The sequence below is a fragment of the Cyanistes caeruleus genome, chromosome 1, assembly GCF_971803275.1.
Source record: "Cyanistes caeruleus chromosome 1, bCyaCae1.hap1.1, whole genome shotgun sequence".
NCBI lineage: Eukaryota > Metazoa > Chordata > Aves > Passeriformes > Paridae > Cyanistes > Cyanistes caeruleus.
The window spans coordinates 130,118,816-130,138,996 of record NC_141701.1 but is presented as its reverse complement, the minus strand read 5'-3'; the positions used below and the strand labels follow the sequence as shown (position 1 = coordinate 130,138,996).

Here is a 20,181-nt window from a genome sequence, read left to right as displayed (position 1 = left end):
GGCAGCAGTGGGAGGACAGGGCAAGTAGCTGCTTCCAAGAGGTTGACAGATCTGAGGCCCCAGCAAGACAGATTTGTAGGTTAACTCTGATAAATGATCTTTGGCTTCCCTGACTAAAGCAAGGTCACCCTTCCCAGGGCACTGCCTGCATGCTGCAGCCTTGTAGCAAATTCTTGTTGAAGTACTGAGCAAACAAACCAGTTCTTATTTACATTAGAATGAAATTAAAACTTCTTAAACCCAAGATGGTAAAATATCAGACAAGAGGATAGAGATTCATAGAGCAGTATTAATGTTTATTTACTAGCACTTAGTTCTGTCTTTGTTTTGCTTGCTTTCTAAAGGTAATAGGCCCAGAAAGACAGCTGGATAAGGGAAAATAAGGAGGACTTTGTTTAGTTCCCTAATGGGTGCACCCACTTGACAAATTTGAAATTCAGAATTTGTTTCTTTTATTTTTTTTCTCAGAATATCTTTTGCATGGATTTATTTGGAGAGAAGCAATTCAAGTTGTCAAGGGTGGGATGAGGAAAAACACAGGGCTTTGACTGCATTGTATGCCAAAGGTTTATTTCAGCTATTTCTGTGTTGAGGGTGGGGTTATTCCCTCCTTTTTTTTTTTTAATTTTTTTTTTTTTTTTGCTTATGTCCAGCCAGTGAGGAAATAAATATGTGAAGAAAGAATACTATGGAATGTAAACTCCACTGCTATATTTTCTTCCTTTTATCATGCCCCAAGATTCACTGAAGTTGATATAAATTCACCATGCCTTATTTTAAAAAGCATAACAGAAAAGCATTCTTCCTTTAAGAGTCAGACTGTAAAAGGTGATTTTCTTTCACTCAGTTTGGTTTAAGCCTGTAAAAAGCATTAAGTGAAAAATCTGATATATTTGTTAGGGCATTTATTGCATTACTAACTTATATTTTCAGTTCTCAGTGAAAGGTTTATAGAGAACATAAACCTTGAAGAGTTTTGCTCAGGATTAAAGTTATATTTTCTCCATTTTCTGGTGAAATAATAGCTCATAAAATGATTGGGGTGTTAGTAATTATTTTAAGCTCTGTTTATTTTCCAGGGTTATTCTGTTCAACTTGCTGAGCTGCACACAGACAGCCTTTAAAAAACATTCAGAAGATTCACACCCTTTAAAGAATTTCAGAATAATCAAAAGCTTCTGACTAGATGTCACCACTGTGTTGTTTTTCTTCATTAATTGCACTTAGAGCAAACAAAGATCTTCCAGTAAACTATAAACCTGGCATATTCAGTAGTGGTCTGTCGTGGTGTAAGTAACATACTGTGTCTTCCATAATTGGTATCTTTAATACTGGGCTAATTGGGATGCTGAAAGAATTAAAATAGTTGATTGGTGGTGGCACGTAAAATCAAAAAGAAGTAATTGCTAAATTGTTTCTGAGACAAAATAGTAAGGCACGTTCCAATTAAAATTTTTTAGAAAATACTTTTTCTGGGAAATACCTGTGTCTAAGAGAAACTGATGAAAACTGAGTGAAATGATGTGAATTACTCAAGGTAGTCTTCTTTTAGTTTCATTACTTAGTTCTGATTTTCAACAGTAGCAAAACACTGTACCCAGCAGTCATGCTGCTTAGACTATCACAATCTCAGAATTCCTAGGAATTAAGGAAGTTATGTGATTGTATCACAGAACACCACATTCTCTAGCTTAGGGTTTATTATCACTGCACATACATTGAATGTTTGCTGTTTAAATAAACCTTTCTTCACTTTAGTGTCTACCATGTAGACTCCATACTTCTTGATTCATTTGATGCTCCAGCATATATTATTTTGGCAAAAAGATGCTGAGCATCAAATGTAAACCTTACTCTGCGTCAGAGCTGGAAGAAACAAGTAGGAAAAATATCTGCAATATTGTCAATGAACAGTATAAGCAGTCTTCCTGCCCAAAGCTCTCAATAGTTGGTGCTGGGTTTCCAAAGAAACCCAGCTTTTCATTGCTCAGCATAACTCAGCATATTTATTCTGAGGTATCAGAGAAAAAGCTAGGCTGGATACCTATCACAAAACTTAGGATACTTTTAGTTCTGTTGTATATTGACTGGTTCTCCTTAAGCTTGGGCTTTAAACATCAACCAAATTCAGTTTTTTAAAATTGGTGTGTTCTGTAATGGTGGTAATGTTCTTCTTCCTCTGTGATGCAGACATTCCAAGCTGGAAATCACAAGCATCGTTGTGTTGAAGAAATACAGAAATACACCTGAAACAGACCTAAAACACATCAAATCTAGTGCAAAAGAGTCAGGGAGAAATAGACTCATATCTAAGCCTTGTCTTGAGTTGCAGTTGGTGATGACACATAGAAATGACAAAGTTGTAATTGAGCAGAATGGCCATTGTCATAAGTGAATTGCCTTGAGAGGTTGGATCAGTTCATTGTCTGGCTTATGTGTGACCAAACTGAATCTCTAAAGCCTAACATGATTCATGAGCAGTTTAAGCATCTTAATTCCCTGTTCTGAGAAGTTCAAGAGCTGCAACTGTAATTTTGGTTCACCTACTGGTTCAGTAGATTGTTTTAAAAATGTAACAACTATATGCCACTATGTACCTAGGGCTAAATTTATATTAATTAAAATAGAAAACCTAGTTTTCTATATTGTTAGAACCTTTGTTACATTCACCTTTTTTCATGAAATGCTGTTTATCTTGTCTGCTTTCCGACTCATGGCATCTGTGCAACTGCCAAGTGAGAATTATTTCAGATGGGCCAGGGTTATCATTACCCTCCTGGAATGCACTGAATGAACTTACCTCCTCAGCTTTCCAAATGGGCCTCTGACCTCAGCAATGCCAAGGAATCTGACGTTGACACTCTTTATTTTCATCTCTGTTCCGTATCAGTGAATGCTTATCATTGGTTGTCATGGCTTTTATTGTAATAATAAGTATTTTGACCACCTTTTCAGTACTTCAGTGGATAAGACTTCTGATGCTGTAATATGGTAATATAATTAAAGGGGATCAAACTAATTTTTAAATTTCCAGAATGATCATTTCATACAGCACCATGGAAACCACAATGGTGTGAAGACTGTGGCATGCAGTGTTGTGCAGGAACACAGAGCAAGGACAGACACTGGGAGCACTATAGCCATGTTTCACGTGTTATACCCAGGCTTTGTCCCAGCCTAGCTCCTTCAAGAGCAGGATGTTGTGCTAATGTGGTCATCTTGCTTCTATTCAGGGGCTGGTTAGAAGAGTACAATTAAAGTGCTGGTATAGGTAGCCTGGAGACTGGTTTTTCCATGCCGTAGAGAGCTCAGTGTTTCTACATCTAAACTGTTGCCAGCATCTCAATTTGGGAAGAGCAAGAGGGGCACCAGGTGTTTGGAGACATGTCTTTTCTAAGGAATGTGCACAGCCCAGGACTGCTGTTGGCAGCCCCATGCAGGTGTGGGGTACAGTCCCAACAGTGACATGACATTGGCTCTGTTTGATTGTATTATTTACTCTATAGTTTGGTTTGAAGTACCTCTATATTGTGCTGTAGAGCAAATTCTGTGTTTTGAGATTGATCAGCAACAAGTAAAACACTGCTTCAGTGAGCCTTCAAATGGTTTTGTCTCTCTTTGTTCATCAGTTTTAGTCCTCAATACCCTTCGTGTAAAACACTGAAAAAACGGTAACATCTTTGCTCTGTTAGATTCTCATCTTGAGGTACTCCTTTATGCCTTCATCTGTATCAAAAAGCTAAAAGCCTCGCATCAAAACTTGTGTTCACTTGTTGTGGTGGTTTATTGATGGCTAAGTAAACTCTACAAAAGCTCCATGGAGGCCCGCCAGGCACGTTAGGGAAGCGGCTCCTGCACGCTGCAGCTGGCACGTCGGGCCTTTGAAGACAGTAGGTGTTCTCTGCATGGTGGTAACAACAGAAAAAGCTGCTGGAGTTGGTAAAAACGAAATATGAGTCGGGTAGGCCCTGCTCTGATTCGTGTTTCACATAGCTGCTGCTACTGGGAGCACGTGTATATTCAGAGGTACAAATCAAGGCACACGTGGGCACTTCTGTGTCAGCTGGTTAGAAGACAATGCATTTGCAAAGAACATATTAACTACAATGTGGTGTTGTACAGCTGTGTGCAGAACTCAGGAGAGGCTAAAGGCTGGGATGAGGGGAAAAGGCTGCTGTCCTCGAGCAGACCTGGGTGAAAATGTGGAATACAACCATTGTGGTGGTGTGCTGGGAGGTGGGGTAGTGCAGGGACTGTACAGGAGCCCTGTTGCTGAGGGGACCAGGGCATCCTCTGTGAGATGAGCTGTGAGGCTTGCCACGTGGCCTGCCCAATTCACACCAATTTGTTAGCTCTCTTCATACCATTAAACTTTAAGCTCTGCTAAACGGTGTGATTGGTCAGGTTAACTGTGGTTTTGTCTTTCAGCACTTCAGGTTGCTCAGAATAAAGAAACAGCTGAAATTTCCAAAGGGTGCCTCACTCCTTTAGGCCATGCTATAAATGCCAGTTGAGAAATGAATTAATGATACACTGAAAGAGTCATATCTTCACATGGAAAATGTGCACAGTGAACTATTTTTGCTTTGGGAAGTATTTACCTCATGCTGCTAGGAGCATATAGACAGCATAATATCTCCATTTGTTTTAATGCTCATTTGTCTTAATTATTAATGTGAATTTGAGCTGCCTTCTTCATTGAATTTAAAAGCAAATCACCTCAAGTTCAGAAGTTCATTGCACATGCCCCAAACTTTTTTTTTCTTAAGAGCTTAAACCAAACTTCAGTGATCTTAGTCATGTTCTGCTTGACCAAATACTGACCTTCCTCTGCAGTAGAAAGACATTTAAGCCTGTTTTCTGAAATTAAATCAAATTCTTGTAATCCAATGAGATTTACAACTGCTCAAGTCTAGTCTGATTCATATGTATTTCAAGTGAGACAGGTTCATATGGTGTTTATTTTTCTTGAGCTAAGGCTGTATATAGCATTTGTGATGAAACTGAAAATCGATGTGTTTCACAATGTCATCAGAGTAGGTGTGCAAAAATATTCCCAATATTTCTTAAACAATATCTACATATTATTTAATGCTCATTGCCAAAGATTTCTCTGTATTCTGCTGTACACCACGTTTTCTGAAAGTATGTATGCTGTCATGGCTAGTAACTATTCCTCAGTGATTAGTGTGACAGTAAGTGAAGCGTGAATATTGAGACTTGCCATATCATGCATGCCAAGTTCCTATATGGCCCAACTGCTGTGAGACAAAACATGCTATTATGTTTTAGACACAAAGCCATATTGTATGAAATTCCATCCTGTCTCGTACTGAAAGAGGTGTATTTAAAAATGAAATCTTTTTTTCTTCAGTTCTTTTTGTCAACTTCTGTATTAGGTATTTAACTACTGTACCCCATCAGAAAATTTAGCCTTTTTCTCTATTGAGGAATCAGGTTTCAAACTTAAATCAAATTGTTAATGTTTCAAGGAGAATATTTTAAAGACAGTATTGTCAAAAAAACCCCAAAAAAACCCAAACAAAAACAAATGAGAGAAACAAAACAATTGTTCCAATGTTCTGACCACTGAGGTTCTGCACTAAATAGGGTTTTCCAAACAATTCCAATGTAGCAGATGTAATTTTAATACAGAATTATACAGTACATTTTTCATAAGTGAAGAATAGCTTGTCTTTAAACAAAGCAGCAAATTAGTCATGCATTCCACTAAGGCATCAGTTTTTAATATTGACAACCTTAGGAGCCCACATACATGTGATTTTTGCAGTGCCCACTGATTTCCAGAAGTGACCTTGCAGAAGACGTGAGTTCTGGAGAAGAATTTTTTCATTGCTGTGCAAAGCTCCATAAACAAAATTAGAATTTTAATGCAGAACTTTAAAGATCCAGCTGAGCTGGGGGAAAGTGGTGATTTGATCCATGAGTTACTTGGATGATCTTTGGCCTGCATTACACAAGAGGTGACACTTGATCGTTATGGTCCCTTCTGAGTTTGAAATCTGTAAATGCTTGGAAACATAATACCAATAATGTAGCAACTGGGATCTTCAAAGCACTGACAAACAACTAACACCAACCCCACACCCCCAGCACTACTTGGAATGTGATCAGGGCAGATAGATGTAATAATTATAGCAGATTGAACAATTTTTGCAGACTGTGCAATGAATTTAGCCTTCTTTCTATTTATTTATTATAAAACTGGTTCTAATTATGACTAATTTATTCATAATTATTTAGTTAGTTGATGTGATTATTTGGCAGCCCTAGATATTTTTGTTTGATTTATATTAATGTATAATCTGCTGATTATTTGATGTTTATCTTCAGTTTCTCAACTAATTTCAGTAAGCATGTATCTTTTTTATGTCTAAACTGGGAAGGTGACTGGCCCTCTAAACTGTTCCTATTCAAAACACTTTCAATTTATATTCATTTTTCTGAATTCCTTGCAACAAGAACTTAGCAGTATGCCAAGGTACACTGGTGACCATTTATGCAGTCAAAATGTCAGCATCACTCTCTTCGAGGAACTGCAGATGTCATCCATCATTTCAGCTGCAAATCAGAATTTGCTGATGTTTGAATGTTACTTTCTTTTGCTTTGCTTTGCCTTACCTAATTAGCATCTCCCCTATATGTATGGATCAACTAAGGAATGGTGTGATTCTTACTGGAGGGTAACATTTCACTACTTAAGTGACTGCATTTTTGTGAATTAACAGTAGTTCTCATTCAAGACAGAGCAGGTTTACAATAGTTCCTAAAAAGCTTGCAGCTACCTCTGTGGGGGAAAATTACATTGCTGAAATGGATTGACAGAACGTTTAATTGGTGCAGGGGGGATTAGGACTCAGGCCTCAGACTCAGTATAATCACCATTCCATGGAAATTTTGGATGTGTAGAAGAATTAATACCAATTCTCCTTGAATATTTATTTGCCCCTCCTTTTCCTTTTTTTTTTTTTTTTTTTTTTTTTGTTAATAATAATCTTTTGTCTTGGTGTTTTGCTCTGTTCTGTAATTAAATTATCTGAAATTATCTGTAATTGTCACAAACGTTTACTGAACATTATCAACAATCTGATAGTTTAGAATAGTCTAGAATTATTCTTACTTATGATGTAATTTCTAAGAAATGAGTCTTTCATTCAAGGTGTTTTTCTTTTGTCACAAACTGAAAATTAAACCAGAAAAGATGTGCCCATCAGAAACACCAGAGTTCAGCATCTGTTTAACCAGAAATAGCAATTCTGAAATCTAATCCTGAGAATTCAGTAAGACGAGTGATGACATACAATGTCTTAAAGTGTTCAGCTCTCCTAAGCAATTCATTCCTGGTACTTCCTGGACATATATCCTGCCAGTTCTCAAGAAGAGATCAGATAGGCACAGAAGTCAAATTTCCACCTAGCATACAGCTAGAAATTAAAAAGACAGCCAGTGGAATATTTTTTGAATGATTGCAAATATCAGCATATATATATACATATGCCAGTACATAATTTAGAATATATGTTTTTGATTTTTTTTTTTTTTGATTTTTTTTTTTTTTTCACACTTACTATGGGCATGGACAAGAAGTTGTGTAACCTTTTTTATTTATTTAGTGTTTCCAGCATTTTCTGTTCTTTGTTGAAGAGACAGTTTTCACCTGTGCCTGTACTGATTCATATAAATCATGCTATGTCAGCCCAATAAAAGAGTAATGCTGTTTGGTCCATCTTCTTGAATTTTTTTCTGGAAAGTCAGCTTGAGCTGCAAAAAATGAATAATTGCATGAAACATGCTGTAGGATTATTGTTTTTAATCAATAATAGATTGATTGACATAATCTTTTTCGAATGCCAAGTTACTCTGGACTGCAGTCTACTAGCTACTGGTTTTGGGAAAACAGTGTGTTGAAAAAACCTTTTATGGACTTTGGCATTTACCCAGTGAGGGATCTTTGCTGAGCAAAGGCATGGTTGAATTTATGAAGTTTCCTAGTGATTATAGCAACATCATGTCAACAAGATGCTGCATGCATTTTTTTGATTGCATGTTACAAAAAGCTTGGTGGCTTTAGAAATTTAGGAGGCAGCTGTAGGTTACTAGACCCAGGCCAGATCTTGCTGATTACCATTTTACCATCTCCAAGTCTATTACTTTTAGATTGTATTTTCTTGTAATAGTCCCAAGGATTTAGCTCCCAGTGAAGCACTAAGTTTTGTCCGTTTCTGTAGGAACCTTAGAAAAGATAACTCGAATTTAATGTTTGCATTGCATTAACACTTAATGAAGAGTCAATTCCCTGACATGTGAATATATTAAAAAGTAATAAGTCAGTACTTCCTGAAAGACAAATGTCTTGTGAAACATGATGAATGTGTTGAATGTTAAGCATCACTGGATTTTAAAATTTGATACTTCTTAAAGTTGTGTGAGTGTTGCTGTTATTGTAAGCTTGGATTTCATGTGTTTAGATGGTAATAAGCATTTGTTTCCAGCACTGTAAATTTTCAGTTTGTCAATACACTCAATAAAATGTAAATGGAAGGATCAAAACAGTTGCTTTCAAGAAGCTGTTGCTCATGATGCATACTAGGCAGGGCATATGTGATATGGTATATTTTATGCTCTGTAGCTGTAATACTTGTATGGATTTTGAGCTGTGAATATAGAAATAATTAATCAACTCCCTAACCTGAGGAATAGTTTTCCTGGTAGTGCTCCTGGCTATTAAAACTTGGTGTTTCAACTGTGCTGACTGGAGATGGAATTAGTAAACAGAATAATGGTACTGTTTTTCATTAAAAACCTTCTTTGTGTTTCAGGCTGAGCTGTGTGAACCACGCAGAAGATCTAGCCTCCAAACTACTCCAGTGTTTCCCAAAGAACAGATTGTCAGCACAGGCAGCTCTGAGCCACGAGTACTTCAGTGACCTGCCCCCACGGCTATGGGAACTGACTGATAGTGAGTATAACACCTCCAAACTGACTGGAAACAAAGATTCCAGTTCAGACAGATGTGGATGCTAACCCTCACATACAGACAGCTTCATGGACACACACTGCCACACACAAATACGTGACTGCAATTGTGTAGATTGAAATTACATAGTTAGCTTGACACAGGACAGAATGGATTCTTCTTCTTTTTTTTTTTTTTTTTTTTGCTATCTCTGCTGTGCAGTCTGCAGCCTGCTATCTTTGTATTTGATTATGTGTGGAGCCAGTAGAATTCTCTGAATTGTCATAAAGCAAAAGGAAAAATGCAATTTACATATTTAGTGCTTTTCACTTTATAACATACAGTACTTCTTAACTAGCTGCAGCACACAGGATAAAAATCCAGCTGTGTTTGATTCACAGAATCTCTATGTGTTATAACAGTAACCCTTAAGAAAGGACTGGGCATTCAGAAGTCTGGGAAACACAAAGTAAACAATCAGTTAATTTGCTGAATTACACTGTATACGAAGAGGATGGCAGATGATATTCTTAACTAAGAATGCTTTCACTATTTACATACATCCCTTTACCTCTTTTATTAAACAGAATAGATTCCAATTGACTTGGCAGAAATGTTCCTATCATTGGGTGTATCTTTTTAGTAATTTTAAATCCTTTATATCGTATGTCTGCATGTTGTTTTTCAGTGTTAAAAGCACACAACTATTTATTCTGGGGAAAAAACAGTATCATCAATGATATTTTTTTATTTGGAGAAGGTTCTGTTATTAAAAAAAGGTTTCACAAGGGAATAGCCGTCATCATTTTGCTTTAATGCAATATGGTGAAGAGACACATGCTTTCATTACAGCATTGTATGTTCTTTTCTCTTTTCAAACATGCATCTAATTAGCAAAAGATCCAGTACCTCAAGGCAGAAAGTTCAGGGATGCAACAATGGAACAAGTGTATGTTCCATTACATTGTGTGTGTAACTATGACTGATTTAAAAGTGTGCTTCTAAAAACAAAGCTCTCTTTTTGAATATTCATCCAAAATAGAATATGTTTACAGCACTGTCAGTACAAAAACTTTTGTCTTCTTAAAGTTTATATTTTCCATCCTCAACAGCTGTAGTAGTCACATTCTGAGCTTGTTCTGTGGCTTCGCAGTCCAAGTATCCTACTCCCAGCTCTGCTCTGAAGAGCACTCTTACATTTGTAGAATATGAACATTAAAACCAAAATAATTTCTGAACCAAGAATTTCTGTACATTATTGTCATAGATAGTGTTCTGGCTCTGCAAAAAGATTACCAGTTTCCTCCTCTGCCATGGTGACCCACCACTCAGTTTGCTGACTGTGGTACTTAATAAGCAGAAAATTTAAATGTTCAGTCTAAATTAAGGCAGCTGCTGTTGAAAGTCTGCCTTTGCAGAAACTGATGCAAAGAGATTCTTTTCGTTTGGACTAATGAAACACCAAGAATGCCAGTTCATTTATCGTATTTCCACTAAATGGAAAACAAAAATCACTCTGCAGTGGTGACATCTCAATCCTTATGACTGTGTGATTTAGTCTAGCCAGGATTTTGAATTCTGAATTCTGCAGTAGTACTTTCCTGTTAATATGGACTTATTACCCACTTGCCACTTAGTTTATCAGTCAGTGGTTAAATCCAGTTCTATCAGTGAAGTAAATGCCTACACATTATCACTCTGCAGCAGGCTGCCAACAGAGACAGTCTTGTCCTAGTCATTAACAAGCACAATGTATGCAGAACACCAGAGGGGAATTAAAACCACAAAAAATACCTCAGGGTGGTATTTTTAATATGAGAATTTAATTTGTAATTTCACAGATTAAGAATTTTGGCTGCATTAATCCTTTTATCAGCTCACAGCAGGTTATTTGCAGAAGCATAACCATAAGGCGATATTCATTGGCAGAAACACGTCTTTGCATAACGTTAAACATCAGGAGCAGTGAAACCTTTTGAAGGGGGGAGAATAAAGATGAAAAATCATTATATTTTAAAGCAAGGTTCTTCTAAATGCCTCCAGTAAAATTTCGAGTTACAGAAAGACTATTTCTGTGTCTAGTAGATAATCATTATGAAGCATAAATCCAGATGCAAGAAAGGACAATTCCAGTATCAAATACTACAATCATTTCTATTTAGTATGACTTGGATATACTTGTAAACATATTTACAAAACAAAGAAGTCATATACTTTGGTGAGTTGGGAAAATGTTTACTGTGTAGTGAAACTGCCAGTTTTTGTGATTCTAGTTCTCTTTGCTAATATTTCACATCAAGAAACACTACTGATATTTAATTAAATATAAACATATTGAGTTTTTATGTACAAACCAAATTACTGCTATCTAATTTGGACACCACTGTGATTTTGCAAATCTCTGTAGTGAATATTATTCATCATGGAATATATTTTGTCCCATTTGTTCCTAATGCTGAATTGTAAATTTGGGGATTTAGCACTTAAAATGAGGGAAAGATTCATATGTGGGTAGAAAAGCTAATGGGATGAATCAGTTAAATGATTTTTCCATCAAAAAATTGTTTTTTTGGAATCACTGTATTTCACAAAAGTATGGTGACTCTGCCTGTACTGAAAAAGTGAAAATTAAGTGTTTAACTTTCTGTTCTGGTTTTGACCTTTAGTACTATCTATTTGTATTCTATGTAATACTTTACAGTATAATTTTTTAATGGGGTTTATTTTAAAAACATGTGCAAAGTTAGTTTTTGTGAGAAGCACAATTTTGGTTTTTTTACTTGGCTTAGTTTCAAGTCAAGGCACAATATCAGTTGGGCTGAAAGTTCCGTTTCCGGATAAGCTCTGTCTAAAAGGTAGCCACTTTCAATTTTTGAAAATAGTACATTCAAAAGGAAAGAGTAGTGCAGTTCTGCTAAAAAAACCTTGTCTAGGAGTACAGCTCAATTTATGATGCAGCATAGCTTTCATTCATCTGAAAATTGAATAGTAATCCAAATATTAATCCTTTTTACTAAATATGTGTACATATTTTCTATTTACAAAAAGCAAAACAAAACAAAACAAAAAAAACCCCAAAAAATACATCCTTCCACTTTTCTATTTTTATATTTGGGAGCTCATATTCATGTATTTGTATAAAATATCTGCAGAGTAAGAGATGCAAGTTGAGATATCAAACTACAGTGGGAAGGTCTGTGCGTAAAGCAATATCAGGTCTTTTAAAGACACACAGATGAAAAAGTAGTTCTAGAAAATTATATGTATGCCAGTTGTTAGTGCAAAAAAGAAAACTCTTATGGCCCTGATTAGTTCTTCAACATTTCCTTATGGACTCATGCAGTGGCAGCTCTCATATTGTTATATGAAAGTTTGTTTTCAGGAGGAGTTAAAAGTTATTGATTTTTCTCCATCAGATTGAGTTATGCTAAGTAAAAATGAGTTTTCATATTATCAATATGTTAGTTCTTAACCATTTGCATTTTGATTCCTGTGATTATTATCATCATTTCTCCTAGTAACTAGTTGCCTGGTGTGACATTCAAGTCATCGAGGCTTTTCTAGCTCATGTGAAAGGGGATTGCTTCATGTAAAAGATTTTTGAGTTGTTGGGATATTTTTAACAAGCCTAGTTGTCTTTAGTAATTCAAAAAAGAAAGGCAAACAAGACAGTTAAATTATACTGATATCTAGATTCTGAAGATATAACATGTGATATCAAAATATTGAAAAATATTGCTGCATGTTTTCCCTTCTTATTTCTAAGTTTCCTCAGCAGAAATTTGAAAGTGGAAGTTATTAATTGCATGGTGGTGTAGAGGACAAATAAACACACACAATGTGGAAATGGGTGTTTTTTGAAGATGCATGTAGCTAAGAATGTTTGCATCATACAATTTCCATCATAATGCATTCAGCTACTTTCCATTCAGAATTTGTACAGTGCTTATTTGTAGAAATAGGTGGTATATATATTTAATGTGTTATGTTTGCCATATTAATTATTAATTATTACAGATGAATTGTTATAGTAATAGTATATTGAGTATATATTATATATTATATTAATTGCAACTTAATTATTATAGTGATATTAATAATTAATATTAATTCTTTTTATATTATTGCTTTTATTGCAAAAAGAAATTGAAGTTTCTGAACTGACACTCTTTTTTTTACAGTGTCTTCTATTTTTACTGTACCGAATGTAAGATTACAGCCAGAGACTGGAGAAAGCATGAGAGCCTTTGGAAAAAACAATAGTTATGGCAAGGGTGTATCAAACAGCAAACACTGAAGAATACCTATGTTCACAACTGATGATGCAGGTAAGACATGATTATTGGAAAGGATGTATTTGAACATGCTCTTTAGTTATCTTTAGAGAAACAAAATACAGAGCTCAGCTGCACATCCATATGCAGGCTGATACTCTGTTTTCAGTTTTACAGTCCATATGAAGAGTGTAAGTTGTCAGGAATGAGTGTCATTGACAGGCTGAAAGCATTGCAGAAGTTGGTGCTACTATATTAAATAATAGTTTGCTTTTAATTTGGACTGATTTCCCCCTGGCAAAATCGGAGGAGAAAAAATACCTCTTGCCAGTTCTGTTAAACTTTGGGCCAAGGAGGAGAAATTCTATGATTCTATGATTTAAGGTCACTCACAACCCTAACCATTCTATGATTCTGTTATTTAGTAGGTTGGTAGTCTTGGTAGCAGAAGGATGTTCTTGGAAAAGAAAGAGGTGCTGTCATTTTAGCAATTATGATCTATATCACTGGATCTACTAATGCTAGTTTTGTTTACCCACTGTTATTTGGCAATGAAATAGCATGTAATATGACTTCTGGTATTTTAAGAGCAGAGCAGAACTTGGGAAGGCCAGGTGAATAGAGAGGCTGCTCACCAAATTACAGCAAGGGAATAGTGGAGTTATATCAAGACATTGATTGTCTTCTGCCTGTACGCACCACCCCAGTGTTTGTTCAGTGGGATTTAACACTTGGCAGACTCTTCCACATTAGCAGTATTTCCTTATATAGCTGCTTTGCTTATTATGCTTCTCTGAATGTTTTCATACCACAGTGTTTCACAAAATACCTTAAGAGCAGTTTCTTTTCATTCAAGAGCAGCAAGGGCTGCCTTTTTTTTTCTTGTTTGTTTTTAAAAGCACAGTTGCTTTTTGCATGTTGAGTCCATTATAACAGTTTGTTACAGAAGTTCTAGGAGCTGAGATAAATGCATTTGCTGCTCAGATACCTATTTGAAGATACAGTCTCCTATAGATGTAGTTGATATTCACATGATGTCTATATTTAGCTAAGTCTGTTTTTTACAGTATCTGATATAATTTTCTCTAATGAATTACATTTGGGTTTACAGTTGTATGCATATGTACAATTGGGTTTTTTAACCCAGTAATGTTATAGTGTCTTTGGCTGACAGGCAGTAACTACTGAAAAACTGGAATGAATGGATTTTGGTGCTGACAGCCTGCCCCAGTTTTTGCACAAGCCCTTCACCAACAAACCATTTAAAATTCTCTAATGTCATAAATGAGGCTGCCTCAGAGCAGTCTGTTTACATCTTTATTGACAAGCTAATCCCTACTTTTTCCTGGGGCTGTGTCCCTGCAGACATCTCTTCAACCTTGTCTGTTCTAACGTGACATATCATCCATCTAAAGTATATTTAGAATGTGCCCATCTGTGCTAAAGACCTTTTGTGTAGAAGCTTATGTACAGAATCTCAATTCTCATGTACAGAATCTCCTTTCTGATGCTTCCAAATAAATGCAATTTTTCATTTATAAAATATACTATGGAAGGTTTTTGCAAATGAGTATGTAAAACAGTATAAAAGAACCATTGGATCATTCATACTAAATATCTATTTGAGCAGGTACAAATTACTGCTCTAAAATTTTATATGTGAACAGAAAGAGAAAACCAAATGTACCCTTTACATACAGACTGTACTGTTATGGCTGCTCAACCACAGTTTTAATACAGAAAAGCATATTTCATTGTGAAAGGTCTGAAGCCACTTAGCAAGTGTTGTGATGTGTACATTATTGATTACATTTTTCCACTGTGGCTTGGGACTTTTTTCTGTTAGGTGCTTACAGTACAATAACATCATATCAGCATATCAGCTCCCTGCTGTAGTATTTGACTTGTGCCATGAGATGGAGACCATCAGGTAATGCTGGAAAAATATTAGTACCAAACAGAGGTCCTTGTACCATGTGGAGAGCTAGGGATTAATGAGATGAAACTAAAATTCATAAGGAAGCAGGAGAACTGCGGACATGGAAAAGGGATTTGAGTCAGGAATTATTAGAATGGATGAGACTACCGAGCAGGTAGAGGTGTGAGTCAGTGTGGAAAATGAAAGGAGTTGGGAAAAGAGACTGCAGTTTTGGTAATGTGAAAAGAAGATCCGGTGAATGGCAGGTGGCTGTGATTTTAAACAGTAAAGTAGTGACTGGCAAGCAGGATGTTCAGTCAGTAAAATGGATGGGTTATGAGTCAGTTACTCTAGCAGAATATTGGAGTTGCAGTCAGCAGGAGAGTAGCATTAGGAGTAATTATTACAATATATTCTGTCAAAGTCTCAATTCACAAGGCTCTGTGAAGCAAAAAGATGCATGAATAGAAAAAGGAAAGATAGCAGTAGTTCTCCAGGGCCATGAAGTTAACAGGTAAACAAAGAAAGTAGAGTTAGAGAGATGGAGGCAAACAGTGCAAGATGTTAAAATGTCAACAAGCATGATCAGATAGCATCCCAACTGGTGGGATAAAGGAAAATGAGAAGAGGCAAATATTTCATGGAAATATATCTGACTATAAAAAAAAATCCAACCATAGTGAACAAATGTTTCTAGCTTGTCTCCTGGATGAGGTAGTTACATATGTGTTTCACTCAGCTTCTTGGGCTGACTTTATGAGTATATAGAGGTGGCAGGGAAGTTAGGAAGGGCTGGAATTTTGAGGTTTTCCAGTATCCTCCAGGAAGCTGTGAAAGAGAAAAATCTGTAGATAGTTGCTCACTAAATCCTCTAACACATGTGCAAAGGAAAGGTTTTATTTTTTATATCTTTTTATGCATTTATACATTGTAAAGGAATTTACTAGAGAAACCCACAAAGAGCCACAAACAAGGAACCATCTTCAACCACCTCCAGAACCTGATGCTGAAGAAAATTCTTCTCTTATTTCCTTCCTCCCTCTCTTCCCTCCCTTCCCTCCCTTCCCTCCCTTCCCTCCCTTCCCTCCCTTCCCTCCCTCCCTCCCTTCCCTCCCTTCCCTCCCTCCCTCCCTCCCTTCCCTCCCTTCCCTCCCTTCCCTCCCTTCCCTCCCTCCCTTCCCACATCCCTCCCTCCCTCCCTTCCCACTTCCTTCCTTCCTGTAAAATAGGAAATAAGATTGAGAGACACAATAAAAATGTACCAAATCTTTCTGTGTAAGAAGTTACCACGTCCTGCTGTTCTCTCACACACTTGCCAGATGTTACTGCCCTGATAGTGCACCCACCGAATTAAATCCACTTTTCTTTAGGGTTTGGAAGGCAAAAAGATTAGGGAAGAAATGTCTGGGACATCATCTGCTAACTTTGGAAGCAGCAGTCTCTGGCAGATTGATGAAGGAGAGGGACTAAAGGCAGTAAATTTGTAATTGGCTCCATCATTGATTAGAGCTTGTCTTAAGCCCTCAGAAACTGGTGAATCTCTGAGAATTTCTGCTGTCTTTAAATACTGTAGTGCTTCAGCTCCCTGTCTGCAACTCACAAATCAACTTACCACTTGAAAAAGCAGTAGCCTAGGACTTTCTTCTGAATAGATAACATCTTAGATAACATCTTAGATAACATCTGTCACACTTGGACTACTAATAGGGTCTTTGTAGACTACACTGTGTCATTGTCTTTGGCTCCAAGAAGAGACAGTGCCCATGGGGAAAAACCTGACATTTGGAGGTAGCAAGGTCAATGCTGAGGCTGCTCTCTACTGGAGAAAATTAGCAAATAAGTGGTAAATGAGCATCACCGCACACAGAAGAATCTGTTAGCTCTGAATTAGATGGGGCCTGTTGACCATATCTATGAATCTTCAAAGTTTTGTGATAAAAAGAAATGTTTTTATTTTGTGCCTGATGGTTTTCATTGATATTTTTTTTCTCCATGGGGAGGAAGCATCTCTGTAGAAGCATTCCTCATCTCTACATGTCTTGTTGAGTTATACTATATATACTAAAGTCATCCATCCTTACAGATCTGTTTTTTTGAGACAAGAATGGACCCTATGAAACTCTAGAGCTCTGTTTTCATTTGGCTAGTGGAATACGTGGCTAAAGCTTGTTCCTCTCTGGAAAGGATGAGTCAAATAGTAATTGAAAAGACAAGGCATTACCTGATACCAGATAGCACGTGATGTTTTCTCGTGGTGATTTATAATCCCCAGTTCCCATTGGTGGACCAGAGACACGAGATGTGTTTCTGGCCTATTGTCTGCTTCCTGGAGCCAGCAGGGACAGCTTCATTCAGGATGGTAACACCATATGCTTTTAAAGTATTTAACCTGTATTACCATAATGAGATCCCCTGGCTTTCTAAATCTCTTTGACAATTCACTGAAGCAAAACAAAAAGTGGTCTTTATTTGTACTGCTTCACCACATGCACATGCATCCGAGCAATCCTGAATTTCAATTGCAGGGTGCTGAATTCTTTCTTCTGTGTCCATTTAAGCCAGCAACTGACCCCAGCCCAGCCAATGGAAGGGACGATGGCGTCACTCGGGCCAGCTCAGCTGTGTTAAACAGAATAAAGCTCAAGAGGTGACAGTTACCACTATAGTGGCAGAAAAGTGCTGGTTGTTTGGTTGCTGCTGACTGGGTGTGTTCAGCAGCACAGAATCATTCTGTAAAATTACCCTTTTCTCTTTGCTAGCTAGAGAGGTGACTGTTCTTGCATCCCCATCCAAATCGTTTCAGTTTTGTCATCTTCAGTTTTACATTTATAGATTGTTTAAGAGCGTCTCTTCAGCACTGCTGTGTGGGAATACAATTTTTGCCTGCCTTGCCCTAGACAAGCCACAGGCAATCTGTAGTCTAGCAGTGTGTGTGTCCAGTAGTCAGCATTGAAAAGTCATTTTAATTTACTACTGTCCTGCATTTACTCTGTTCTGGGTGCCCCAGTGTTGCTAAAACACTGTGGAAAACCATACACTGTGCATCTAAGTCTTCATCTCTGCAGCTTCAGGGGATAAAACTGTAGTAATTACAGTGGAGAAAGGTCTGCATAAAAGAGAAATTCTAGACTGAGAGACTAGCATATCAGCCAGATTTTGTCACTGTTGATTTAATCAAAAGCTCAAAGTAGCCAGTAGTGCTTTATATGTGTGAAATCTCAAAATTCAGTGTAAAACCAGATTGGGAGAGAAAAGCAGAGCTATAAAAGCACAGCAGTAACCAGTTTAATTTTTTAATGCATTTTTTAAATAGATGGATTCAGATAGATGTGCATAAACAGTCATTGTACTGTTGCAGTTGAAAAGATGGAAGCCTAAGCACTGAAGATGGGAGGTTTAAATTTCTCTTGCATCTTTTAGTGCCAGACAGTGTCTATACATGAATGTTGAGGGTCAGTTTAATTATTTAACTAATACTGGATTTGCATAAATTGGCTTTCCTGAAAAGGCTAATAAGATGCAGTTGTGGTGGGCAGCTGAAAGCAATTTGGGTTTGAGTCCAGTAATGATAATACTAAGCAGAGTTGAAATTGTAACATCCATTTTGTAAAATGTTAAATTAGTATTAAGCTGTGAAAGATAACTGCAGAATCCAAGATATTTTTTGGCTCTCTAGTACTTTCGGTGCCATTATTTTCTTATGTTAACAACATAATGGTTTTATGAGACTGTTCCAGCTGTGCTTTACTTAATAATGAAGAATAAGATCACCACACTGCTAGAATATACCCTAAATATAACACACAAGGGAAAAACTCCAGGCATTGGTCTACATTCTTCTTCTGATATCTATTATCTTATTTCTATTAATCTAAAATGAAAGCTGTAGACTGAATTTTGCCCTCTATTCAACCATAAAGAAAATCCCCCCATATTCTCTGGACTCTGCACAGTGGCTGAAATGGACTGAGCAAATAGCTGTCCAGTGCCAGGCTGTTTTTGTATCAACTGCCCATCTGACCTAAGTGACATGTGGGGACTGAGGATGGAGGAGCTGTCCCTCAGGTCCCCAGGTATGCCCCAGTAAAGGAAATCCAAAATCCAAATAAGCCAAATAAGGCTTAGACAATATGTCTAATGGTGTTTTTGTGTCAGTACTGTAACAGCTCACATTTTGTCTGCTGTCATGTGAAATGCAGTCATTTAATTGCACTCCTTGTAAGTAGTAGAATGCACGGTCCCTTGATTTTCTTTATAAAAAGAGTTGGAAACGTAGTGCACAGAGGTGTGGAAAGCGAATTGGGAAGGATCTCCTCTCACTGAGGAAGCTGAACACCAGTTCTGATGGAAGCCTATCCAGCCTGGAGACTGAAAGCCCAGGACAGCATCTACGCCTGGAAATAAGTACACTGAAGCAAATAGGCATGATCATGACTCCCTGAAATAATGGAAGTCTCCTTAGGAAGGAAGAAGAAAGGATGCAGAACAGAGAGGGGAGGTCATCACATTTTATTGTTATGTACTCCACTTGGTAGGACAAGTATTTCAAACCTCCATTGCTAAGAGATATTGATTCCTTTCCTGCAGTTATATACTCTGTCATTTGGTGTGAAACTAGGGGGTACATATTTATTGACATTATTTTTATAAAACTGTGATGTGTCATGGCCAGATTAGCTGCAGAAGGAAAACAAAGCGTTACAAATATTATGGATAAGTTTTTTGAAGGACAATACTTTATTTCCTTGTTACTATGGCATAGTATGGTGCCTATTTTCAGTTCATTTCTAATGCATGATAACTTGCCTTCAGCACTGTGAAGATTCATTTTCAAATAATTTTTAGTGCAGAGGTTTGTAATTTTACAGTCATTTATGCTGTAGGGAAGATATTAGTGATATTTGCATGAATGCATGTGCTCAGTTGCAGTGCTGTTTATCTGTCTTTCCAGTTTGTTTGCTCATAAATTTAGGAGACGAAAGGTGGAATCCTCTGTGCCATAAGTGTACTAT

General features: G+C 37.0%; 1 protein-coding gene across 11 annotated transcripts in view; it reads left to right on the top strand.

Annotated features, from left to right (window-relative positions):
• CDK14 (cyclin dependent kinase 14) overlaps positions 1-20,181 on the top strand; it is a 341,278-nt gene that overhangs the window by 232,661 nt on the left and 88,436 nt on the right. For 10 of the 11 annotated variants that reach the window (XM_086857927.1, XM_086857960.1, XM_086857948.1 and 7 more), the window contains 2 exons: positions 8,841-8,980; positions 13,159-13,305. In XM_086857927.1, the coding sequence (XP_086714053.1) occupies positions 8,841-8,980; positions 13,159-13,274 (256 nt within the window). In that variant the 3' untranslated portion in view covers positions 13,275-13,305. Of the gene's footprint in view, positions 1-8,840; positions 8,981-13,158; positions 13,306-16,105; positions 16,128-20,181 lie in introns of those variants that run through there. The other variant, XM_086857917.1, reaches the window with a different exon arrangement.